The sequence below is a fragment of the Lissotriton helveticus genome, chromosome 1_2 (genome assembly GCF_964261635.1).
Source record: "Lissotriton helveticus chromosome 1_2, aLisHel1.1, whole genome shotgun sequence".
NCBI lineage: Eukaryota > Metazoa > Chordata > Amphibia > Caudata > Salamandridae > Lissotriton > Lissotriton helveticus.
Genome location: NC_136058.1, coordinates 187546764 through 187574453, shown reverse-complemented (window position 1 = coordinate 187574453; position 27690 = coordinate 187546764). Strand labels below are relative to the sequence as shown.

At 50.4% G+C, this 27690-nt stretch overlaps 1 protein-coding gene across 45 annotated transcripts in view; it reads left to right on the top strand.

The window, feature by feature from the left end:
- Positions 1-27690, top strand: part of LOC144799531 (uncharacterized) — a 5513712-nt gene that overhangs the window by 3781060 nt on the left and 1704962 nt on the right. For all 45 annotated transcript variants that reach the window (XR_013603860.1, XR_013603862.1, XR_013603865.1 and 42 more), the window contains 2 exons: positions 26776-26832; positions 26945-27040. Coding sequence is in view for 42 of the 45 variants with exons in the window: in XM_078671256.1 (XP_078527382.1) it covers positions 26776-26832; positions 26945-27040 (153 nt within the window). In the remaining 3 variants the exon portion in view is untranslated. The remainder of the gene's footprint in view (positions 1-26775; positions 26833-26944; positions 27041-27690) is intronic.

The following is a 27690-nucleotide window of genomic DNA, read 5'->3' as shown; positions in this document are numbered from 1 at the left end:
ATCCCTAAAGACTGTAAGATATGTCGGTCTTTCCCTAACAAGACCTTGAGGGATAGAGAAGGCCGACTACTAATTTGGTTGGACAGGCTTAAACAAAGGGATAATGTGGAGTCCTCAGAGGGAAGCTTTTCCATGACCTCAGAAGTCTCCCACAAGAGGCCAAGGGTGGAGTCCCCTGGCCCCTCAGACACTCCTCCTATGAAGGTACATAAGAAATCTTCAGAGGCAAGATCTACAACATCTTCACTGTCTGACAAAGGCTCTCATGCCTTTAAGAAGCCTACGCACTCATCTAGTAAGCTTGCGACATCTTCAACGCAAAAAAGAGTTATGACGCCACTTGCCGTCTCCACAACGACGACGACTGTGTCGACGACAACAGCGTCGTCTGTTTTCGCCTCGACGACGACCACTCCATCATCGTCGTCAGCTGGTAAACCTATTCCATCTATAATACTGCCGAAGCCGTCAACGACGAAGACCTAATCGACGACGAAGTTGGGCCCGTCGACGACAACACCGTCGACGAAGAACTCATCGATGATGAAGATAGGCCCGTCGACGACGACAGCGTCGACGAGGAGTCTGCCGTCGGCGGGAGAATCGACGTCGAGGACGTCGACGAAGAAGACGTCGACAAAGAATGAATCGTCGACGAGTGCGTCGTCGACGAGCACATCGTCGACGAAGACATCGTCGACGAAGAAAGTCTCGTCTACGGAAACACCGACGACGAAGATCTTGCCGTCGACGACGGTTCCGTCGACGGGAGGGTTGTCGACGGAATTAGACATTATTGAACCGTGGAAGAAGTCCAAACTGATAGAAATGACGTCTTGGACCCTACCGCCGTCGACAACACTAGGGATGACAGCAGGGGCTCCTGCTAAAGGTCCTGTGTCTGGCAAAATGGCTAAAAAGCAGATGACGCCTGAAACGACGTCACCAAGCAAGGTGCAAAGCCATTTACCCACAGAGATTCTCCAGAGTGAAGAATCTGATGAGGAACTTACAAATCAGGCTACTTCAATTTCAGACCTTCATGTGAAATGCCAAAGCACTGACGAAGAACAAGAGGAAATGAGCTACCAGGAACACTCTTTCCAAGCTCATGTTCGTACAGAGGTTACCCCGATGGTGTGCCTTCCTGCTTCTTTGTGGATGACCTTAAACACCTTATCCGGGACTACAAACAGCGTTTCCCGGAAGCACCGTCAACTGAGACAGGGGGCCCGACGCCTACTACAGATACCCCAGCGGCAGCCCCAAGACAGACGCGGCCAACTTCTCAGACCTACCATGAGAAAGTTCCACCTCAAGTGGTAGATTCATCAGATGAGGAGGCTGAGGAAATGGAAGAGGGTGAAGTCCAAGAAGATCGGACGGATCAGGAAGAAGACGAGGAATATGGGGCTCCTTCCCCAGCTTCACCCCAACCGCGCCACTCAGACTCACCGCCAGTGGACATTGGCAGTTTCCATAAAATAATGGAACGAGCAGCGAAGCGCTTTCATATGGAGATGGAATCGACTGAAACCGAGTGCTTCTTATATGACTTTAAGGAGCAAACAAAGAAGATCACGAAATCGATTCCAATTATAGACTTTCTCTGGGACCAGGGAAAGAAACTGATGATGATGCCGGCCTCTATACCTGCGGTGGTTCCACGCCTGGATAAAAAATACAAAGCTCCCACCTAAGCGGCAGCTTGCTTTAATGGACACCCAAAACCAGATTTGGTTGTAACCCAGGCAGCCCAAAAGAATTCTCGCAACCCTTCCTCTCCCTTGTCAGCCCCACCGGACAAGGAAGGACGGAAGTTGGACACCATCGGGAAAAGGTTTACAATGACGTCAGCCATGAAAATCAAGGTGGCCAACTCCATAGCCCTGTTAGGGCGTTATAATCGCCAGCTTTGGGAAGATATAGTCCCTTATGTAGCGGAACTGCCAGATACAGTTCAGGAGGAAGTCAAGGCACTGCTCTCGGAGGGTCAAACCTCGGCAGCTGAGATCATTGATTGTGCCATAGATGGAGCCATGACGGGCTTTCGTCAACTAGCTGGGGCAGCAGGCCTGCGCCGTCAGGGCTGGCTTAAGGCAACATCATTCAGACAAGAAGTACAGACGAAGGTGCTGGACATGCCCTTCGACGGGCAACATCTTTTTGGAGCCAAAATTGATGAAGCGCTGCAGACAATCAAAAAAGACACTGATACGGCTAGAGCACTTGGTACTCTGCAAGCAAGGAACCAGTCCTTTCGGGGTAACAGATCCAGGGGCCAGTCCTCCTACAGGGGGTCCTTTCAAAATAGATCCTCATATTCCTATCAGAATAAATCACAATACCAACAGAAACAGCAACAAGGTCGTCAAACTTCGTACGGAAGATCAAACTTCCGGGGAAAGAACCAGAGGAGGGGCATTGGCGGACGCCAGTGACCAATTACTCCAGCCAGTCCAGCAACCATATCCCTCATTAAAGATTGGAGGAAAGTTGACCCATTTCCTAAAAAATTGGCATCTCATCACCACAGATCGATGGGTACTCCAGTTAATAAGATTCGGCCATTCCCTGGAATTCACCACCATCCCACCTGCAACACCTCCCCGCAAACCTCCGCACAAACATCTACGACTACTGCTCCGAGAAATATCTGCGATGTTGAAGAAAGGAGCGATCGAGACAGTTCCATCGTCTCAAAGAGGGAGGGGATTCTATTCCTGCTTCTTTCTTATACGCAAGAAGGACAAAAAGTGGAGGCCCATATTAGACCTCAGAGCCCTCAACTCTTTCCTAAAGAGTCAGTCGTTCAGGATGGTGACAATCCAAGAAATATTAGGCATACTAGAAAAAGGAGATTTCATGACATCCTTTGATCTCCAGGATGCCTACTACCACATCCCAATACTCAAGGGGCACAGAAAATTCCTAAGGTTCGAGGTGGCAGGACACCACTACCAGTTCAGAGTCCTACCGTTTGGCCTCAAATCCGCACCGCGGATTTTCACGAAGTGCCTTTCCCCTGTGGCAGCCTTTCTACGTCAAATGGGTCACTAGGTCTTCCCCTACCTCGACGACTGGCTGGTAAAAGCACCCTCAGCGGCAGGCGCGACCGAATCCTCCATCGCCTGCACCAATCTCTTTCTGCAACTTGGATTAACTCTCAATCTCGAGAAATCCTGCATGACCCCAACCAGAAGCATCTCCTTCCTTGGGGCGACCTTGAACACAGAATGCGCAAAAGCATTTCATTCAAAGGAACGGAAACACAAGATCATATCTCTGGCCACGGCGGTGGCATCAAAAAAGTCCATAAGAGTTCGAACTTACAAATCACTCCTAGGCATGATGTCATCTTGTATACTCCTCATCCCGCACTGCAGGCTCAGGATGCGCCCATTGCAAGAAGCCCTCACATGCCAATGGACTCAGAGTACAGGTTCTTTCGAAGACATAGTGAGGATAACACCACAAATGTCCAAGAACCTGCAATGGTGGAGGAACCACAGGAATCTGTCTACCGGACTGCCATTCCTACTTCCGGCAGCGCCTTTGGTGATCACCACGGATGCATCACTGGAAAGCTGGGGAGCTGTCCTCCAGGACCTCCAAATAAGCGGCAAATGGACAGATCCGGAGAAGCAATTCCATATAAATCTTCTGGAACTGCGAGCTGTGTATCTGGCACTGAAGGCCTTTTTACCACGTATCCAGAACTCCCAGGTGCTCGTCAGAACGGACAACACCACGACGATGCACTATCTGAACAAACAGTGAGGAACGCGTTCGCTCACTCTATCACGCGAATCGCAGAAGATCTGGAACTGGCTTGTATTCCAGGGGATCACGCTCAAAGCGGACTATGTCCCGGGCAAGGACAATACCATCGCGGACGCCCTCAGCAGACAGATGTCCCTCTCTCACGAATGGGAGCTCGACCAGAGTACGTTGGATCAAGTATTCTCAGAATGGGGAGTCCCAAGAATCGACCTGTTTGCCACCAGGGAGAACGCCAAATGCCCAAACTATGCAAGTTGGCATCCCCAACCAAGGTCATTCGGAAATGCTCTTTCCATCGGTTGGTTCAGCGTATTTGCGTACGCTTTTCCACCATTCCCAATGGTTCCCAGGGTCCTCAGGAAGATGAAGGCAGAGCCTTGTACCCTGATCCTAATTGCCCCGTTCTGGCCGAGGCAGCACTGGTTCTCGGATCTTCATCGCCTCTCCATCAGGACACCAATTCGTCTGAAGCAGCACCCGAACCTGCTGACGATGTCCAACGGGCAGGTCCAACACCCGAACCTACAATCGCTCAGATTATCAGCCTGGCTCCTGAGCACAGAGAGTTCTGTCATCTAGACATCCCGCAGGAATGCAGGGAAGTACTGGCAAAAGCAAGAGCGGACAGTACCAACAGAACGTACTCTCTAAAGTGGAAACGATTCTGCATATGGTATGTAGAGAACAGACTGTCACCTCTCCATGTTACTCCTGAACAGATATTGCCGTATCTTCTGCACTTTGCACAGTAAGGATAGGCGTATGCATCTATAAAGGTGCATTTGGCATCAATTTCACGATTCACCAGGTCTTACAAGGCTCCGTCGCTTTGGTCCAGTAGACTTATCAAGCAGTTCCTAAAAGGACTATATAGATCCTTCCCAAGACCTAGAAGGGTCCCACCTACATGGCACCTCAATTTGGTCCTCACCCAGCTCATGAAGCACCCTTTTGAGCCCATTCATCGAGCGTCCATCAAGTTCTTTTCATGGAAGGTAGCTCTGCTGCTCGCTCTAACATCTGCCAGGAGAGTCAGCGAGTTACAGGCTCTATCCATTCAGGAACCATTCATGCAGTTTAAACCAGACAGAGTGGTGCTGAGGACAAATCCCAAGTTCATACCGAAAGTGCCTTCAGACTTTCACCTTAATGAACCGGTGGTTCTACGTTCCTTCTTTGCAAACCCTACCACTGCAGCAGAACGAACGCTACACTCCTTGGACCTCAAAAGGTGTATAAAGCTTTACCTAGACAAGACAAAGAGCTTCAGGAAGTCGTCACAGCTATTTTTGGCCTACAGTTGACCAAGGATAGGTCTGCCTCTAACGAAACAGAGCATCTCCAGGTGGATCTCTTCAGCGATAGCATTCTGCCATGAGAAGGCCGGACGGCCGTTGAATGCTACTGTTCAAGCGCATTCCACCAGAGCAATGTCCACATCAGCAGCGCTGTTCGCTGGAGTGCCGATTCTGGACATATGCTGAGCAGCGACATGGAAGTCGCCGCACACCTTCTCCAGACACTACTGCCTGGATGCTGAGCTTATGCAGGATGCTGCAGTGGGCCAGGCGGTGCTTCGACATCTATTCCAGTGAGGTGAGCCTTCCAACATCCCGCCATCCTGGTATGCACATCTCTTGCTATTATGTTATGTTGATGTATACTAATGTTCACAGTCGCATGATAATGGGTGTATTATCTAACTGATTATATAGCATGATTACACCAGACATGTGCATAATATATTGCTGACTACTCTGATTCAGGCATGTGAATCTATGAAAGACACCCCTAATACTGGATAAGAAACGCGTTACTTACCTGTAACAGCAGTTATCCAGTATTGGTGTCTTTCATAGATTCACATGCAACCCTCCCGCCTCCCCTGGAAGGACTCACGTTCTCTCTAACTATATTACACCTACCTAGCTTGGTGCGTACGAAAATCTGAGAGACTGAGGCTCCTGCCAGGAAGGTTCTAGAGGGAGGTGATAGCTGATTGGCTGGCTCTAAGAGTTTGGTCCTTTTTGCATAAGGACAAGGATAGGCTACTAAGGTTAGGCCCTTAGGCCTATTCTTCTTTATGTATGTCTATAGGACATTACTTTTCTATATATCGGAGGCTCCCGTCTCGACGACGGGGAATGATTCAGGCATGTGAATCTATGAAAGACACCAATACTGGATAACTGCTGTTACAGGTAAGTAACGCGTTTCTTCTTTGGCTTTCCTTTTAATGTTACACTATGTGTATTGGTATGAATTTTGTGTACTCTGTATACTTTGAATCTGTTGTTGGTCCACCTGTTCGCCTCGAAGGGAAGGAAAAAATGGGTGGAACTGACGCCATCACGCCGACGAGGCTCTCTTATGACTCCTGTGACATCATGGAGTCGGTAGTGGAGCCGAAGCATTGTGACGTCCTCATCGGTGTGGAGAGCTAGGAAAAGGTTTCTGCAGAATGCTGGCACAGGGGAATATTCAAAAGGTGAGGAATCCACAGGCAGTTACTGTATCCACCAGAAAAAGGGTTACCGAAAGTGAGTAACTTCTTCGTTTACCATACCCTACCTTCCACAGTGCAATGGGCTTCTTGAAAGATTCAGCAAGACCCTCAAGAGCATGATCATGGTATTCTGATAGATACATCTGCCATGTGGATTCCTCACCTTGTGAATATCCCCTTGCGTCAGCAACATTTGGAAATTCTTTTTGTAGCTTCGCGCCGACGTGAACTTGGACGTCATAGAGACACGGCATCGCACGCGACTCCGCTGGCGTCACCGACGCCTACAATAGGCCCACGCCGGCTTGATGACATCAGTTCCCTTTTTTCCGCGTCGTCGACGCTAACAGTTGCGGGATACTCAGTAGCTTTTGGTAACTCTGTTACTGTTTTTCTTCGTTTCTTTGTTCTCTTGCCTCTTTGTCTCTTTATAATGTCGACAAAGAAGACTGGATTTAAGCCCTGCAGGGAGTGCGGGAAGCTGATGTCCGTTACGGACCCACACCAGGACTGTATTTGGTGTTTGAGCTCCGACCACGACGTAGATGGATGTTCGTCGTGTCAAAAAATTAACCCAAAGGCCCTGCGAGAAAGGGAGACCAAGCTTCTTGTGGCGAAACTGAAAGCCGATAAAGGAAAGAAGTCTTCAAAATCCCGCTCGAGGAAGTCGAGGTCGAGGTCAAGATCAAGATCTTGAGAGGCGTCAGCTTCGAAGTCTATGTCGGATCATGCTTCGAGGTCGCATTAGAAGCACAAGAAAAGGAGACATGAATCTCGACGTCATTCGGGTGAGAAGTCGGGCTTGAGGTCAAGATCGCCCAAGAAAGTTACATCGAAGGTAATTCAACCACAAGAGGTTTCGGATCGGGAAGATGAAGTATCGCCTTCGGAGTCGCAGGTTCAGTCTCCGACTCCGGTTTCCAATCCGACTCCGATGCCGTCTCCGGTTTAAGAAGAGGTTGAGGAAGTTCCTAATGAGGAAGAAGAATCGGCTCCTGTTGAAGAACCAGATTCGAATCTGCCTCGAGATCGGCCTGAGGGTGATCATCCACCTTTTCCTGCACCAGGTCAGGATCCATCAGTGTTCCTGAACGCTATGTATGGAGTATTCTCGAGATCATGGTACCCCTCTGGTGCACCTTTGGGTCCCATGGGTCCAATGGCATTTAATTTGGGTGTGCCTCACTCTTATGCCCCGGCACCTTTCATGCCGTATATGCCAGCCCCGACTCCGCTGTGGCAGTACCCGGCTCCACCGAGGTCGACGACCCCAGCACGACCCCAGCACCGGCGTCGCCCGCTCCAAGCAAATATTTGGAGCATCCTTCTAAGCCTTCGGATTCGGTACCGACGTTGGCTCCGGCGCCGTCGGAGTCGATGGTGGATCCGGCTGCGATCCGTGTTAAAGAGAGGTCTAGGAGGGAAGCTCAACGGGCCCGATTCACAGAATGAACTTAAGACTCAATCCTAAACTTACTACTATTTTGGTATTCACAGAATGCACTTACTACTTTTGGCATTCATAGAATGAATTTACTACTTTTGGTATTCACAGAAGTTAGGATTTTGTCTTAAGTTTGTCTTAAGACAAACTTAAGACAGACTTAAGACAGACTTAAGACAAACTTAAGACAAACTTAAGACTAAGGGCCCGATGTAGGTAAAACTCATTTACCGATTTTAAAATACCGATTCGTACCGAATCGGTATTTCAAAATCGGAAAATGATATGTAGGAAAAATAAATCGGAACATTACCGATTCGGTAGCAATCGGTATCGTGAGTCGATACGTACCGATTCGCCAAGTACCGAATCGGTATAGCCCGGATCGGACACTTCCGAATCGGTAAATAAAAATGCGGAACCTACCGATTCGGTAAACGCCGAATCGGAAATAGCAATACGCCCCTTGGGCCAAAAGGCCAATAGGAACGCATAATACATACCGAATCGGTTTTTACCGAACATGATCGGTATTTTCCGATTCGGAAAATACCGATTCGGAGAATTCCGCTTCGGTGAATGCCGATTCGTCGAGCAGGTTAACTGACACTGAAGACATCAGCCAATGAGCTGGAAGCACCCTCCCCCACAGGGAGTGGCAACCCAGGCAGGTGCAACTCATCAGAACTTTCTGGAGAGGCTGCCTGAGCTGAGCAAACACAGTGAGCAGCAGTGTTAGCAGGATCCCTGTGAAACATGGCAAACAGCTGTGAGAGCCAGAAGGCAGAGCGCAAGAGGAAGACCAAATTCAGCACCATAGAGCTGCAAACGTTGGTGGAGGAGGTGGTGCACAGGCAGCTTTATGGAAGGCTGTCCCTCACTGTTCCAGAGAGCACTAAGAGGAAGCTGTGGATAGACATTGGGGAAAAAGTCAACGCTGTTGGTGTCACCCACAGGAGCCAGGACGACCTCAAGAAGAGGTTCTACGATATCCGTGGTGTGACAAAGAGGAAACTGGCTGACCTGCACAAGCAGGCTGGACTTACTGGTGGAGGCACAAACCGGGCGCCACCCCTCACTGAGCTGGAGGAACTAGTGGCGACCACCATTGAGAGAGCGAGTGTTGTGGGAATTGGGGACCTGGATAGCTCATTCCGAGCTACAGCTACAGGTAAGAAGCATGCGCAACTTGACACACCATACCAGACACCTCCCCTATAGACCCAATGCACAGCCAAACCCCAGGCCAGTACTGCTAGCAACAGACATGAGCAAAGCATCTTGCTAAATGTAGTCAGCAAAAGTACCCAAAAATGGCACTGCAGAAGCATAAGAAAAATAACAGTAATACTGCATCTACGTTTTAGTAATGAGATGTGCAATGATTTAATAGTAGTGACTGGAACACAATAGCACTCAGTTGACAAATGCTTCTTTATACCTAGGGGCACCATCAGGCGGGGGAGCAGCACCAACTCAAGCACTAGCTCCAGCACCAACAGCCAGTGCGGTGGCAGTGGCAAGCACCAGTGTAGTAGCACAGGAGGAGGACAACAGCAGTGCCCTGGGCAATGAGGAAGACACTGGACATTCCCTCACATATCCACACTCCCCCCGACTGTCTCTGTCTCAGACGCCCCCATTGCATTTCTCCCCGGAGAACACACCACCACAGAGTCACCCTGCACCTGCCACATCCCCTGCCAGGAGGAGAATTGTTGCTCCATTAATCATCATGGAGGGAGCAGCGGGTCAGGCTCCAGCACAAGACCCTGTGACACCAGCGTCACCCCAGCACACACAGCAGGGCAGCAGAAATCCCCGGAGGCCACGTGCAACCAGCAGTCCACTTCAAGCACAGGGGGGCAGCGCCTTCGTAGGGCTGGAGACCAGTATGGTGACGATTCAGAGAATGCAGGCAAAATCTATCTTGGCCTGCCATCACCAGTTGCGCCTGCACAACCTGCAGATGGGGGAAATGGCACAGGGATTCAAGACATTTGTAGATAGCAACAAGGAGATTGCAACTTCTCTTGGCCGAATGACCACTGCCATCACCCAGCTCTGCAACAGAATGGATGACCATGAGCTATGTCGTCGCAGGGATGCCCGTGTGCAGAATAGGTCCCTCAACCGCCTTGCAGCTGCGACCGCCCAGCTATGCCAACGTGGGGCAAACATGGAGGCCAGCCTCACACAGAACATGTCAGAGGTCACTAGGGGCATGGGCCGCATTACCACCGCCATGGAGACACTACTGATCTCCAACACTGTCGTTAATCCCGTCCTGGGCGAGGCTGGGGACAGCAGCAGCCGCAGCAGCCCGGCCAGCGCAGTGTCAGAGGCGCGCCGGAGCAGCAGGCGCTCAGCTGAGGCTGCTGGGCATACAGAAGGGGGTGAGGCACATCCTAGTGGGGCTGCTAAGCGCAGCAAAAAATAAGACTGGCAGTGCGGGTGAGGCAACCCGGACAATGGACATTTCACCACTTCTTGTTTACCTTTTCTTTTGTTGCACATCAGTGCAGTAACGTTGTTGCAACATTATTAAATTTCTTTTTGGAAAACATACATTGACCTGTTTGTGCATCTGTACTCACTCAGAAATAGTTGTCTGTTATCTCCTGACGCCTGTATCTGCCGTCAGTTGGTGCAGAGACTCCAGCAGGTTGTGGTAGTGGCACAGCATTGTCATCGTCAGGGTCGTCGTAGTCGGACAACTCAACCTCAGTGCCTTTCCTGACTGCAAGGTTGTGCAACATTGCACAGACAGCAATAATCTTGCAGCAGGTGATGGGGGTATATTGTCTTGCACCTCTGCTCTTGTGCAGGCATCTGAACCTGCTCTTCCAGATGCCAAAGGTCCTTTCCACTACATTCCTCGTGCTTTTGTGGGCACGGTTGTACCTCCTTTGGCTGGGTGTTGAGGGGTTGTGGTAGGGGGTGAGAATGAACGAGCGGAGGGCATATGCACTGTCGCCTAGAAGGAAAAGGGGTAACATTACTCACATGCATACATGTACTTCACACTGCAATTTTGGTTATGGGGGTCTGACACTGTGTCTTACCTAGGAGGTATCCTTCACCAAATTCCCCTGCCATCAGCCGTGCATAAATTCCGCTACTCTGGAAGATATAGGAGTCGTGGGTACTCCCCGGAAACTTTGCAACCAGGTCAGTGATGACACACTTAGCATTGCAAATCACCTGCACAGGGGGCGCTAGAGGGCGCACTAGCTAATGGCCACACTCTAGTGAGGCTCTGGCTGCCTGGCCAGCAAGATCCTGAAATTATCCTGATATCCTGCGACTAGACGCCCAATCCTTGCAGTGTCGGTGACCCACCTCGAGATACTGCTCCGGTCCAATTCTGGGAGCGATCCGACCTCGTATGCCTGAGTTACGGGGCTGTAAGTCTGGACCGGCGGGTGCTGCTACGGAGCGCAGCTGAGGTGCCCGGATACCGACCCACGCGAGGCCGCGGCTCTCCACGAGGCGGCTAGGCCTAGGGATCGAGAGGCCTGATTTCCTGGAGACGGGTGCTGCTGGGAGCCCTCGAGCGACATCGGAGGTGAGTCTCTCCCCCTGCGAAGCCACCGCAGTGTGCGGAGAGGCGCCGAGCTCCCCTGGTGGACCACAGAGGGTCAGAGGGACCTACGCGTCGCACGCCTCTCGCTGCCGAGCGAGGCGGACATCTTCCCGGCCTTACCCCCCGTGACCCCGCAGCTACCTCTGGACGCCTGGGAGCTGGGGCTTCAGACACCACGGCGGACACACGGAGGGCATAGGGATCACCCAGCCTACGGGTACTGCCCTGCACATTTGGCGCGCTGACTCCCTGCTGTGCCCGGCGGCCTACCACTATCCCACGCAGACTCTCCCTATGCTCCGGACCGAGGGGACTGCTGCAGCCTCCCACCACCTCACCCTTAGCAGCTACACCGGTGCGGGGGCTCTGGGGGCAGGAGACAGCCTGTGACACTTCGTGCCTAGGGTGGGAGATATCGCCCTAGACAAGATTGCTGCTTGGGGAGCCATCTGGCTGCGCAAACTGAGCTGGGAGCAGCGGGCACGCACACTAGGGCCAGTCGCGGTGCCCGGGGGGGTGCTCACAATCGCGACACGATGGGCAAAAATGACATTAAACAGCCCAAGCTCTCTTTTGAATCGGCGGCTGCTAGAAAACCACTGCGCAGCATGGCGGGGACCAGTGGAGCCCCAGGACCTTCGGGCGCTGAGCCCCCCTCTGCCCCCCTGGCCCCGGAGCTCAAGCTGATGATGGAGGAAATGCGGCAGGGCTTCGCTACGATAGTTGACAAGGTCGACCGATTATCGTCCAGAATGGATGGGATTGCGCAGAAACTGGAGGTCCACGAGGAGCGACTGGGGGAGGCGGAGAGACGCATCTCTACCACGGAGGACACGACCGCTGCCCACGACACACGCCTGACTAGAATGGATAACATCCTGAGGGTAATAGCGGCGAAGAACGAGGAGTTAGAGGCGAGGAGCAGACGCAACAACATACGCGTCACGGGGATTCCGGAATCCACCAACACGGGGCGCATGGAAGACTACGTGGAGCGCATCCTCCTCACGGCAGTGGGTAAGGAGGCCTTTTCCAGCCAATTTATTGTAGAGCGGGCGCATCGCACCCTGGGCCCGATCCCCAAGCCAGGAATGCAGCCGCGGCCCATCATTGCCCGGTTGCTTAATTACCGGGACCGCGACGCGGCGCTGCGTGCAGCCCGCACGACCCGGAACCTAACTTATGACGGAGTACAGTTCTCCCTATATCCGGACTTTACACCGATGGTGCAGGACCAGCGGAGGAAATTCCTCGATGTAAAGAAAAAACTGCGGGACATGCAGGTTGATTATGCGCTTCTGTACCCGGCGCGACTCCGGGTGACCCAGGGCAAACAACACTTTTTTACAAATCCGCAGCAGGCCGAGGACTATGTCAAGCGGCTGCGTAACACCAGAAGGGACCGGCGAAACGAGGATGGAGATGGGGCAGACGACAATCCTGCCGAACACGTGGAACCCTAGCTATGTCCTTATGAACAGCTGATCAATGACGCCAAATTCTGGAATGGAGATTTGAGTTGCCTGCTGCCGGTGTGGAGACCTCGAACTGCCGGTGGGGACTTGACTGTTGGTTCTGCTGTGTCGATGGTCACAGGCGGGCGACAGCTGCCTTTGAATGTGCCTGCCCCTCTGCTGGAGTTGATCTGAGACTGGACGAACTGAGGGCAGCGGTGAGACTGGAATGAGCAGCGGTTGCTCCTGGGAAGATCCTCCTGGCTTTTCTTTTTTCTTTTTTTTTTTTGGTGATTTCTACGGCATGAGGGGGTGAGGTGCGAGACACTGACTTGATATGTGGGTGCTAGCCTGCAGGGGTAACATATGCCAGGCATCACCCCACCTTCTCTGTCTTCTCCATATGGCGCATGCGGGTCGAGGGGGGAGTGTTGGGGTGCTGGAGTGCATTCCTCTAGTGTCCTTAGAGGGGGATTCCCCAAATGGTTTTTCTAATGTTCTTGGGTGTTGGGGTCGGGGAGGGGGGTGGGGATGTGATACTGGCAAGATTGGGTTGCTTCAGTGGGTGGGGGGGGGAGCTGGAGAACGGGAGCTGAACAGTTGTGCATTGGGGGAGGACTGGGACATGGATGTTGGGGTGCAAGTTGTTGTTGAAAGTAGAAATGTTGTTGCGTATGACATCCTTGACAAGTGTGCGGATACTGGAATTCGTATGTGTGAACAGCTGGATGTTTGTATGAGGAGATTGTTCTGGACAGCGGAGAGCATTGCATCGGGTGCATGTCGACCGAGGGCTACAGCATTGGCCGAGTGCTTCTATCAGGGATATGATGTCGAACACAGGTGATGATACGTCGAATACTGTCTCTATAATGTCCTGGAATGTTCGTGGCCTTAACAACCCCCGCAAATGTAGGAATGTTCTTGCTTATTTAGATCGGCACCATGTGCAGATAGCGATGCTCCAGGAAACCCACCTTAACCCGAATGGTGTCCCTAAGTTTGCGAGCGGCTGGGCGAATGTGAGAGTGTTTTCCTCCTACTCCACGTACTCTAGGGGTACTGTTATCCTAATCAACAAACAACTGGCGTTTCAAAAGCTGGGTGAACGGGTGGACAAGGAGGGGAGATACGTCATTCTTTGGGGGAGATTGGGCACGGATGTGATAATACTTGTGAACAGCTATGCACCTAATGTGGACACTCCTGGTTTTTTTTTGTCACTGTGGGGCCATGTACTGGAAATTGAGGCCACTCACATTCTCTGGGGGGGAGACTTCAACCTATCGCTATGTCCTATGGCGGATAGATCGGACAGTAGCATACAATACAACACAAACGCCAGGGATACACTTCGGGGCATACTGACAGAGGCTGGACTAGTGGATAGCTGGAGGCACACGCACCCGACGATTAGGGAAGATACACATTTTACAGCACATGCACGCTCATGGGCGCGGATCGATTACTGCTTTGTCTCTCGGGGTCTCGCTGGGGGAGTCATTCGGGTGAAACATCTGCCTCGTACCTACTCGGACCATTGTCCTATCTTGGCAGTCTTGGAAATGCCGGGGTATGCTAGGGTGCGTCCGCCGTGGCGGCTCTTTCCCTCGGCCTTGCTAGACCCTGTCTTCAGACAAGAATTGGGGGAGGAAATTGAAGCCTTTTTTCCGAGAAACAATGGATCGGTCGACAAGGTCGAAACGATCTGGGAAGCCTTTAAGGTGACAGTAAGGGGGATCACGATCTCTAAAAGTTGCGGTATTCTGAGGGATATTGTACGCACGCTACATAAACTTGAGGCAGAGCTTAAGGTGCTGGAAGCAATGATGGTTGATGACCCCTGCCCTGATCTCGCGGGGAAATTCAGGACACTACTATCAACCTATGAGGAAGAAGCGGCCAGGGAATCGAAGTTCCGGGGCAAGTACTGGACGGCTAGGTGCTACTGTGAGGGGGATCGGCCGGGGAAGGTGCTGGCTGCTCTCACGAGGCACCAGCGCTTTGCCACCCATATCCTGGAAATCTCTGATGGGGAGGGTAGGACACACCAGGATTCCTTAGGAATTCAAAATACCTTCCTACGGCACTACCGGCGTCTCTATTCCACGCAGCAGGCAGGTGAGGTGGATTTCGGTACTTTCCTGGACGACATTGCACTCTGTTGGCTCAGCGACAGCGACAGGGCGTTCTTGGGGTGCCCGTTCGAACTGGACGAGATCAGGGAGGCGATCATGTCCCTTAGCAATGGCAAGGCGACGGGGCTAGATGGCCTACCGGCCGAATTTTATAAATGTTATATCGACATCATGGCGCCGGTATTGAAAGAAGTTTTCGAGGACTCGCTCGAGGTAGGGATACTACCGGGCTCCATGAGGGAGGTGGCGATCACATCGCTCCTGAAGCCAGGGAAGGATCCGAAGGACACAGATGCCTATCGCCCCCTGTCGCTACTAAACTGCGACGCAAAGATCCTTGCTAAAGTGCTGGCGACTAGGTTGTCCCTACTTATGAACACCTTGGTGCTGCCGGACCAATCTGGCTTTGACCCGGGGAGAGCTACATCCCATAACCTGCGTACACTGTTTTCCCTCATACCCACTATATCACCTGACTTGCCGATAGCTGCTGTGTTCCTGGACGCCACCAAGGCGTTCGATTCGGTGGAGTGGGGTTACTTACTAGCTATACTGAACAGAATGGGGTTCCCCCAGATCTTTGTTGCCTGGGTGAAACTGCTCTACACCTCGCCGGTCGCTAGGGTCGTCGTCAATGGGGCGCTCTCGCCACAGATGCCGATCACGAGAGGAACTAGGCAGGGTTGCCCCCTGTCACCTCTGCTGTTCGCCCTAGCGATAGAACCACTAGCTTGTAGAGTGCGACAGTTGCACAAGGCCAGTGCCTTTAATTGTCATCAGCGACAGATAAGTATCTCACTCTATGCGGATGACGTTACTCTGTACGTGCGTCACCCACAGGATCACCTTAATTCGCTACTGAGGGAGTTCGTGGCGTTTGGTGGCATATCTGGGGTACATATAAACTGGAAGAAGTCGCAATTCTTCCCCCTCACTGCATCGGTGGCCAGGTTTCCACTGGATTACCCCCTGGAATGGTGCAGCTCTGACCTACGTTACCTGGGCATAGAGGTGTCGCTCGATAAAGACGAAACTATCCGGTCAAATTACGGGGTGGCTATCTCGCAGTTAACGGATAATGTGTCCCGCTGGCGGGCCCTGCCGATCTCAATGGCGGGAAGGGCTTCCCTGATTAAGATGGTCATCCTCCCATGGTTCTTATATCTATTCCAAAACATTCCCTACTATCCGGGGGCCTATTTTTTTAAACGGCTCCGTTCTGAGCTTCTGCGCCTTTTCTGGGGTGGAAAGCAGCCGCGCCTAAGCTGGAGGGTCTTGACGCAGCCATACGATAAGGGCGGATTCGATGTGCCCGACATGGAATTATACTTTCTTAGTGCTCAGGCTCAACACTCATACTACTGGGTACACCCCGCTCCCTTCATGCCGCAGGTCGCTGCTGAGGACTGGGTCGTACATCCGCTCCCGCTTAGAGGCATGTTGATGGGACTGATTGGGGATATTGAGACGCCTGCTACCACTGTCACTTGCAATATCGATGCCTGGCGGAGAGTGACTAAAATACTGGACGCCCCCATGCTTTATTCCCCGGCACTGCCCCTTGCATACCACCCGAAACTTTCGCTTCTACTGGAAAACGGATTCCAATCCATGTGCAGACGCGTGCGCCTTAGTACATGGGGTGACCTATTTCAGGACGGAACGTTCCGCACTAAGGAACAGTTATTCCAGAATGCTCCCCCGACACCTATGGAGGCGTTTTACTACATCAGGCTCCGGCAGGGTATGCGGGACATACTCCCCAACTTCCCGGACGAACCTGGGACGGTACTACCATTGCATGTCATGCTCATATCGGATGGCAAGCACCTAGTGTCTAAACTATATGCCGCCATACGTGGGCAGCGCCCGCTGATGCTGCCGAAGGCTCGGACTAACTGGGACGCTGAGCTGCCCTCGGCAATCACAGATGAGCAGTGGAGCTATTGCTGCTCTGTCACGGCCAGGATTTCCTCCAGCTGCCGGCTGAAAATTATTCATTATAAGTTTGTGCAACGCTACTATTATACCCAGTCAGGAAACTTCGGTTTCGTCTTTCGGAGGATGATAGGTGTGCTAGATGCCGGGCGAGCGGCGCGGATTTCCTTCATCTGGCCTGGGAATGTGGAGCCATACAAACGTATTGGGAACAGGTACACGCCGCACTCCAGATAATGATTGATGGCCCATTGCCCATGGAGCCAATAGTGATGCTGCTAGGTTATACCAAACATGTGCCCAAGCCGGACCGCAAATTTGTTGACCTTGCGTTGCTCCTTGCTAAGCGGAGGATAGCTTGTAGGTGGGGTAGGGGGAGGGCGCCAAAATTTAAGGAGTGGCTCGACGACCTCACATACTGCCAGGACCAACACGGCGTGTATGCAGAACTGTTGCCTGCCCGTTGCAAGCCTAGCGATTTTTGGTCTCCCTTGCAGATATACTTGCTGTCCCAGGCGACACTTAGCGACTCCTCTGGAGATGACGAACCGGTCCCGGGCCTATGAGCGTATTGATATTGTGTATTGCACTCACCATGCCACTACACACATTGTGGGAGGACATTCACACCGACTACCATGCGGCGGATGGCCGTGTCAGCTGGGAAACCTCTGGCGGTATAGGAGCTGGGAACACCCGAAGGCCTTGTAACATTGTTTAAGGGTGGGGCCTCTCACACTCTTTCATTGCTTGGGATACAGATGGTAAACACACACACTGATTGCCACACATGGTCACCTCTGCAGTCGACACTTGAGAAAGAGGGCCGTTTTGCACGGCTTGGCTCTGTGATATGACCCGGACGTCTCCACGCTCGGCATTGGATGCACTACCTGGCGTGGATACACACACTTGAGGTGCGTATGGGGCACCGCATCACATTGGGACATAGCCGGCTGACAGGACCGATCGCAGATGGTGGGGGATTGATGGAAAGGGCTGATACCGCCACATCAGACCTGTCCTCATGCCTAAATACAGACGTGGGGGAGAATTCTTCATCCTACGTACCCCCTTTACTATGGAGGGGGGGTTGTTCCTTGTGTTCTGACATCCCATTTGTGTACACATGGCACTATGTCTATATTGTATTGGGCCATACGAAGCTGTTATCCCTCTCTTGATGGTACCGTTTTGATTGCTGTATTGGATTGCAGATGCTGTCACTGTCATGTTATGCTGTGTTGAACGTAACTAATAAAAAAAGGTTTAATAAAAAAAAATCACCTGCACATTTATGGTGTGCCGTGACTTCCGATTGCGGAATACGTATTCAGTGTCAGCAGGGGGGCAAATCGGAATGTGTGTGCCATCTATGCAGCCAATGATGTGGGGGAATCTTGCCATCTGATAGAATTCAGCTTTTGTCTGTGCCAGTTCTGCATGGGTGGAAGGGAAGGAAATGTAGTGGCCCATCCTCTGAATCATGGCATCAAGGAACTTGTGGAAGAACCTTGACAGGCTGCTCTGGGTCACCCCTCCTGCCACAGCAACTACACTTTGATAGCTGCCAGACGCCAGCAGGTGTAGGCAGCATAGCACCTGCACATGCACAGGGATTGCGTGTGCCCTTGGGGTGGGGTGCTGCAACAGGGGTTGGAGGTCCCTAATGAGCTCTCTGATGGTCTCTGGGTCCAGCCTGTACCTCTGTTGGATCTCTGCATCTGTCAGCATGAACAGGGTGACCCTCTGTCTATAGACCTGCTCCTCTCTCTGCCATTCCCTCTCTCCTTCCTGCTGTAGCCGTAGCCGTCTTGCTATGACATAGAAAGCTGCCATGTTGCAAGTAGAACTGCATTTTGGGTCCTTTTTTATAGGTTGCACCTGGTTACCACCTGATTCCAATCCATGGTAATTTCCGACTCTGAAATACCGAATTTGAAGCAAATTCGGTATTTCAGTGCTTACCTACATCTCAATCTTCAGCTTTTCACATCGATTCGGATTATCACCGATTCGGTAATTACACCGATTCGGTACGTTCACCATTCTGTAAAAACACTGAGTCGGTAGAATTCCGAATCGGAAAAAAGTAGGAATCTGAAAAATCTCCGATTAGGTATTCTACCGAATCGGAGATTTTTCAAATTCCTACTTTTTTCCGATTCGGGATTCTACCGACTCGGTGACTTTCCGATTCGGTAAAATCACCGATTTTGCCGGATTTCGGCCTCCTACATCCCGTTGTCTCAATTCCGATCGGTAACGGACGAAAATACCGATTTTCGGCCGTTACCGACCGACCTACATCGGGCCCTAAATCCTAAGTTCTGTGAATACCAAAAGTAGTAAGTTCGTTCTGTGAATACCAAAAGTAGTAAGTGCATTCTGTGAATGCCAAAAGTAGTAAGTGCATTCTGTGAATACCAAAATAGTAGTACGTTTAGGATTGAGTCTTAAGTTCATTCTGTGAATCGGGCCCAACGTCTCCTGGAAGAACTGAGGTATTATGAGTCACATTCAGATTTGGAGGAAGGTGAACTGGATGAGAATTATTTCGAAGAGCTGGCTGATGCTAGTGGCCTTGATTTTTCCCCAGAGTGGGTGTTACCATCAGGTCCGGATACGCCTTCTAAGGATGTCCAGCCATATCACGTGATAATGAAAAAGGCAGCAGGACTTTTAGGCTTGACATTACCTACTGTTGAGTTTAAGTCAAATCTACTTACATAGGTACTTCATTCTCCGAGCTCAGCTGTAGAACCATTACTCCCATTTAATGAGGCATTAACTGAACCTATTATGGAGGTGTGGAAAAAGCCTCTTTCTGCTCCTGCTGTCTCAAAAAGAGTGGCGAGGAGATATAGGGTGGCTCCAGAGGACCCTGCCTTTTTATCATCTCACCCTTCTCCTGAAAGTCTAGTGATTCAAGCTGCGTGCTCTAAAAAGTCAGTTGGTGCTTTTCCCCAAGTGCCTGGTGACAAGGAGGCCAAGAAACAAGATCAAGTGGCCAAGAAAACTTTCTCCTCCGCAAGTATGGCATTAAAGTCAACGAATGCCACTTGTCTTATGGGAAGGTATGTGCACGCTCTTATGGACTCAATGCGTTTGTTGATTCCTAAGGTTCCAGAGGACTGCAGGGGTGACTTTGAGGAGGTATTATCTGATACTCAAGCAGCAGCTCGTCAGGTTATCCAGAGCGATCTAGATACTGCAGATTCTGTGGCACGGATCATGGGCACTGCGGTTGCCACTAGAAGATCAGCTTGGCTGAAGTCCTCGGATATTTCTACGGATGTGCAGTCTGCACTTTTAGATTTACCTTTTGATGGAGTTGGACTATTTGGCAAAAATAGGCAGATACAGTCTTAGAGAGATTTAAGGATAGCAGGGCAACTGCTAGATCTCTTGGTCTTCAAGTAAGAGGTTCAACGACCAGAAAGTTCAGAGGTTTTGGACGCTCTTCTTTTCGTACCTATAGACAAGGTCAACAGAAGCAACAACAGCAGCAGCAGCAAAATACCTTGTATAGGTCATACAGGGGAAAGCAAAGCGCACGTCCTCGAGGGCGTCAAGCCTCTTCCTCCTCCACCTCCTCCAACCCCCCAACCACAGAAAAGCAGCCCTAGATCCGCCATTCAGGATCATGTGGGTCCGGTGGGGGGGTTGGCTTACCCACTTTCTACGGGATTGGGAATCGGTTACATCAGATCTTTGGGTTCTCAATCTCGTAGAAAAAGGGTATGCCCTTCCCTTTCGGGAATTCCCTCCCAATTACCCTCCTTGCCAGGGATATTGCTCAGAGGAACATCTGTTACTCCTACAGGAGGAAGTTCAAACTCTGTTAAGAAAGGGTGCGATAGAGGTGGTCCCAGAGCAGGAAAGGGGTCAGGGATGCTACTCCCGGTATTTCCTGATTCCCAAAAAGGATGGCAGGCTTCGTCCAATCCTGGATCTCAGGATCTTGAATTTTTATCTGAAACAAGAGAAATTCAAGATGCTCACCCTTGCTCAGGTTCTTCAGGCACTGCTGGAAGAAGACTGGATGGTGTCGCTCGACTTGCAGGATGCGTACTTTCACATCCCCATCCTGAAGTCGCACAGGAAGTATCTCCGTTTTACGGTGGGATCGCAGCACTATCAGTTTGCGGTCCTTCCGTTTGGGCTTACTACTTTGCCTCGAGTCTTCACCAAGGTGATGGCAGTGGTGGCGGCACATCTCAGAAGGTCAGGGATTCCTGTATTCCCTTATTTGGACGACTGGCTGATCAAAGCGGAGTCACCGGAGAATGTGCTTCATCATCTGCAAGAGACAACTCAGTTGTTACACAGGTTGGGTTTTTCGATAAATGTACCCAAATCTCACCTGGTGCCCTCCCAGCGCAACCTGTTCATAGGTGCTGTACTGGACACAACTGTATGTCGTGCATTCCATCTTCCTCAAAGGATTCACAACATACAGGAAATGATTCCTTTATTTTACAGTGGAGCGGTCGTTCCAGTCCTGAAGGTCCTTCGCCTGCTCGGTCTGATGGCTTCATGCATTCTGTTGGTCAACCATGCACGCTGGCACATGAGGGCGCTCCAGTGGAGCCGCCGCAGGCAGTGGTATCAGCACAACGGAGATCTCAGGGAGTCAGTGAAGATCTCCAGAGAAGCTGCGGTGGATCTGTCTTGGTGGGGCGTGGAAGGCAACCTGTCTCAGGGGAAGCCTTTTCAGTTGCCTCCTCCGGTGACCACAGTTATAATGGATGCATCCACTCTAGGGTGGGGTGCTCATCTGGGGGATCTGGAGGTCAAGGGTCTTTGGTCTCCAGAGGAAAGGTTGCTTCACATCAACCTTCTAGAATTGCGGGCGATACGTTTGGCGCTCAAGGCCTTCCTCCCTTCCCTTCGCGGTCATTCGGTCCAGGTCCTGACGGACAACACGACCGCGATGTGGTACATCAACAAACAGGGAGGTGTGGGGTCGCAGTGTCTCTGCAGAGAGGCTCTGCGTCTCTGGTCCTGGGTTCAGGACCATCAGGTTTGTCTGATGGCGAATCATCTGGCCAGAGTTCTGAACGTTCGTGCAGACAGTCTCAGTCGGCAGTTCTCTGCCGACCAAAAGTGGAGGCTTCACCCGGAGGTGGTTCACGACATCTTTCAGATGTGGGGGACTCTTCGGGTGGACCTGTTTGTCACTCGCGAGAATGCTCACTGCCTGTCTTTCTGCAGTCTCCAGTATCCGATGCAAGGAGCCTTGGGGGACGCGTTTCAGTTGAGTTGGGGAAATCAACTCCTTTACGCGTTTCCTCCCATACCTTTGATTCCTCGGGTTCTGAGGAAGATTCGCCAAGACCGGACCAAGTCATATTGGTCGCCCCGGACTGGCCAAGAAGGGTGTGGTATACAGATCTTCTCCACCTCTCCTCTCACCCGCTGCTCCGTCTCCTTCTCAGGGCAGACCTCCTCTCTCAGATGGAGGGGCAGGTTCTACACCCCCACCTCCAAACATTACACCTTCATGCCTGGAGATTGAACGGGGCAACCTGAATTCCTTTTCCCTCCCGCCTGACGTTGTGGATGTCATCTTGTCAGCCAGGCGTGACTCTACTAAGTCCATCTATTCTTATAGATGGTCAAAATTTGTCACGTGGTGTGGGGATAAATCTATTGACCATTTGAGAGCCCATTTGTCTGATGTTCTTCAGTTTGCCCTTTCTCTGGCGCAACAGGGGCTTGCTGTTGCCACAGTGAAGGGCTATCTTTCAGCGCTGTCGGCATTTCTTTGTTTGCCTGACCAGCCATCTCTTTTTAAATCTCCTGTAGTTTTAGGGTTTTTGAAGGGCCTCACAAATAAGTTCCCTCCTACTCCTTTTATTGTGCCTCAGTGGGACTTAAATCTTGTATTGACCTTTTTGATGGGTGCTCCCTTCGAGCCTCTTCACAAATGTCCTATGAGGCTTCTGACTCTTAAGACAGTCTTCCTCGTTGCAATAACCTCCGCAAGGAGGGTAAGTGAGCTTCAAGCTATTAGTTACAAGCCCCCTTTCTTGACCATTCATGCTGATCGAATGGTTCTTAGGACCAGGGCTGCTTTTCTGCCTAAGGTGGTAACTCCTTTCCACCTTGGTCAATCCATTACCCTCCCTACCTTTTATCCTCCCCCACACCCTTCTAAGGATGAGGAGAGGTTGCACCGTCTGGACCCCAAAAGTGCGGTGTCCTTTTACTTGGACAGATCTAAAGACTTTCGTTTGGATGACCAGCTCTTCATTGGGTTTGCTGGCTGCAACAAAGGAAGAGCGGTCCATAAAAGAACTTTGTCGCGATGGATCGTCCTCTGAATAAAGATCTGCTACTCTTTGACCGGTAAGGAACCACCAGAGGGTATAAGGGCTCATTCTACAAGTGCTATGTCTTCAACCTCAGCATTGGCTAGAGGTGTTCCTATAGAGGATATTTGTAGAGCGGCTACTTGGTCTTCCCTCCACACTTTCGCAAATCATTACTGCTTGGATTCCAAAGTGAGGAGGGATGGTCACTTTGCACGCTCTGTTCTCCAGGATTTCCTGGTTTAGAAGAGTGGACACCCTCCTCCGGGAGTGGGGACTGCTGTGGGACTCTATTCACAAGGTGAGGAATCCACACGGCAGATGTATCTATCAGAAGAACAAGTTACTTACCTTCGGTAACGCTTTTTCTGGTAGATACAATATCTGCCTGTGGATTCCTCACTGACTCACCCGCCTCCCCGTTGTCCACTCTTCTATACCAGAGTTTCTGTAATGCATTTATTTTATTGTCAAGGAGTTGTTTATTTCAAATGTTTTATTGCATCTGCTTGTTATCTTGATATTTGTACTGCGTATACTGTGTATATGTCTACTGTCATTCGTCCGTCCGTGTGCCTCGAAGGCACGGAGAAAAGGGCGGAACTGATGTCATCACGCCGGCGTGGGCCTATTGTAGGCGTCGGTGACGTCAGTGGAGTCACGTGCGATGCCGTGTCTCTATGATGTCCAAGTCCACGTCGGCGCGAAGCTACAAAAAGAATTTCCGAATGTTGCTGACGCAAGGGGATATTCACAAGGTGAGGAATCCACAGGCAGATTTTGTATCTACCAGAAAAAGCATTACCGAAGGTAAGTAACTTGTCCGTTAGGCGAAAAGGGAATGCCTTACTACCGTGCCTTCTTTTTTCCTACAGAAAGGTTCCTTAGAAGGGGGTTGGCTACAGCCTATTCGAACTTCTGTTTGGACATCCAGTTAGGGGCCTCTTGTATCCAGTGAAGGACGGCTGGGAGCATCTTCTCAAACCTCGTGAACAGGACATTGTGGACTGTGTCCTTGGCCTGTGTTCACGCATGGCTGAGTACATGAAGAAGGCCAGCAAAAACATGGAGGCCGCCAAGAACTCTAAAAAAGCTTGGCATGATCAAAGGCTGTCTCAACTGTTTACCAGCCTGGCCAGAAACTGTGGGTGTTGGAGCCTGTGGCCTTAGCAGTTCTCCAAGACAAGTGTAGTGGCGCCCACACTATACTTGAAGAAAAAGGTGAGGTCAACTACTTGGTGGACCTAGGTATGCCAAGAAGTCCCCATAGGGCACATCATGTGAACCGTCTGAAACCTTTTGTGGACAGGGCTGGCATGGGCTTGCTCATGGTAACTGATGATGGAAAGGAGGAAGAGAGTGACCCTCTCCCTGATCTCCTCTCTCAGAACCGTGATGATGGGTTAGTAGATGGAGTAGCCTTGGCAGGCAGCCTCACTGACCAGCAGCAAGCCTAAAATAGGCTAGTCCTCAATCAATACAGACACATGTTCTCCCTGACACCCAGTCGGACCACCTGGTGTACACATGAAGTGGACACAGCTGACAGCGTGCATGTTAAGAGTAAAATCTATGGACAGCCTGATCATGTCAGAGGTTGCATCAGGACAGAGGTCCAGAAGATGCTGGAATTGGGGGTCATTGAGCTTTCAGATAGCCCCTGGGCTAGTCCAGTAGTCCTTGTGCCAAATTTCTCATAGCAAGGGTGGAAAAAAAAAGATTAGTTTTTGTGTGGACTGATGCCCAACCTATTCCAAGGGGAGATGAGCTTATAGATACTTTGGCCTCTGCCAAATTTCTGAGTACATTTGACCTGACTGCTGAATCATCTCGTCTAATCGTGGGCAATGGACTCCGCTTTGCTAGCAGAGATTGCGGAGAATTACTAATTCTGCATTACATTGAGAACACAGACTTCATGCAAAAACGTCTACTGCACCACGTCAAGGAGTTCACCCATAACCGTTTGATAAAACAACTTTACCTTTACATGCTAAAAAGCATGTAAGCAATTCAGGCAATGAGAGAGGTGATGATTTTAGGGTCCCCCCTAACCAAGGGGGATGACCAATCAGACAAAGAGCATATCATGCTGAACAATTCGGTGGTGGTCCCATCCTCCTAGGACCACCCCAAGCAAAGTTATGGGCAAAAATACAATGCCAACCAAGGGCACAGCAAAGCATTATGGGGCAAGATTCTAGAGTGCAGTGAATATTATAGTATTAGCTCTCAGGTGAGCCTGGAGAGCCGCTGCTGTCGCATGAGGAATGTTTTGATATTGGATACTATAGGCCTGCCCTGACTCCCCTGCTTGTGATGAGCCATCTAGACCTTGCTGGTCCTGACACTGTACCTTCTTTACTTGCTTTGTTGGCTACAATTGCAAAGGCTTGTTGGTGCTCCCGACCTACACCAACCCCTCAACTCTCGACATCCGAATTGGGACAGCTCGTGCATGGCTCCTGGTCTTCCACAGCATCACCTGGTCTGCACAGCTGCAGTTTCAAGGTCACCAGCCACTCTCCTGCACCACTCGACTTCGGTGAGCATTCGTCTTCTGGGCCTCCTGGTCACTTCCAAGTGGCATAGACTCTTTCCCCTCGGCTTGCAAATACTTTTAATCCTAAATCCACCTTTGGGTTCCACCGGACACTTTCACCTTCTCCAGCAGCGGCATCTTCCTGAAGTCCTCGATTGAGTTTGGCGGCAGTTTCCGATGTCACTTCACACCTATGCACTTGGCTTCCCTGGTGTAGGTATCTTGGTTCCTAGGGTATCCAAGGGTGGGGTAGCTCTCTAACCCTCTGTCTTCCACAGGGTTTCTTCAGGGTCCACTGGGATGGGTCCTTCTTCTTTAAAATTGCAACAATGACTTAGTTATTGATTTGTATTGAGCACATGGTAGTGTTCCCACTTTGGACACGGCCTCCGTGGGGGTTCTGGTTACTTACCTTGGGTGGTTCCCTGTATCCCCGGCACTTCTACGTCTTCTAGGTATAGTATTGGTTCTCATACCACTATTTTAGTATATGGTTTGGTCTTCTCTAGGTGACCACTGTGTATTGATGCTATTTACCTGTTTCTATTGAAAAGTATTGAGTGCATTGTGTATAGGTAGGAGATATCTGTATGTGTTAGTGAGTGTCTTATAATAGATACATATTTTTTATAAACATACTGTGTGGTTCTTTTTCACTTAATCTATACCAATAAGATTATGCTCTGGTAAAACAAGCTGCTTTACACTCCTTATGGACTAAGTCTGAAGGCTGCTCTTCACTTAGAGTACTTTCTAAGGTTGTCTAAGACCACTAAATTCACCATAAGGGTTGTCTGGATTGGTGCAGATTGCTCACCTACATAAGTGTATGCCACATACCATGCAAGCTTCTCACATCGGGTTCTTTACAGGTTGGTTACAACCTATATTCACTAATAGCACAAGTCATTTGAGACCAGATGCTGGTCGGTTTGTCTTATGGTTGTCTTCTTTGCCTGAAAAAAAGACACTGCATAAACATTGCCAGTAAATGCAAATGCATCTACCATTATTAGCCAATTGCTTGCGCAGGTCACTAAACTTTAATTCGTTTTTCTTCCTCATAGAATGAGCGTACTCAAGAAGATCGTCGACATGAATCATCAGATTGGAATGAACAGCAGGTAGGGAAATATTCAGGAGATCTATCCTATGAGAATCAGTAAAACACATGGGTATGGTCTACATACCCTTTAACTCAAAATGGCTAATGTAATCTTTTTTCAACTCCTGCAGGATTTGGGACATTTTGTGAGATCCCCAAGAGCACCCAGCAGGAGCCCCCAGAAAGAGAATGAAGACACTGTTCCGCCAATGGCACCCAGTCTCCAGGTGAGCATTACATTGTACCAGATTCCCTGATGAGTCCTAAATGTGGCTACTATGATTGAACAAATCATCAACAGATGGGTCATTTACAGATTGGTGAAATGTGCAAACTGTTGTAAATCGGTAGTTAGCCCATAACTTTAAATTTGCAGTTCCCCCATCTACTTTTGAGCAGGGGTTTTGGGACAGGACCCTCATCTGCATGGTAGTTGGCTGTGGATCCATGCCCTAAGATACGTATCTGTAGGAGGCTAGCTTAGTATATGGTGCACACTTATTTAAGTGAAGCACCCTGCACTAATCCAGACAACCCTTTTGGTGATTTTAGTGGTCTTAGACAACCATAGAAAGCTCTCTAAGTGATAGCTGTGGAGACCAGCCTTCAGGCTTATTCCAGAGGAGTGTTAAGCAGTTTGTATTACCAGAACTAATCATGTACTGTAGGTTAAATGAAAAAGAACCCACAGTGTTGTTATAAAAAATAGTTATATCTGATAGAGACTTCTAGATGCAGATTCCTTACCTGTGAATTTCCCAGGCATCAGACTGGATCTGGAAACTTCTGCTGAGCAATACCCCTTGCACTCCACGTTGGGTTGCTCCATTCGGCTTCTTGTGCATTCATTGGCATCTTTAGCATCAGTTATGATGTC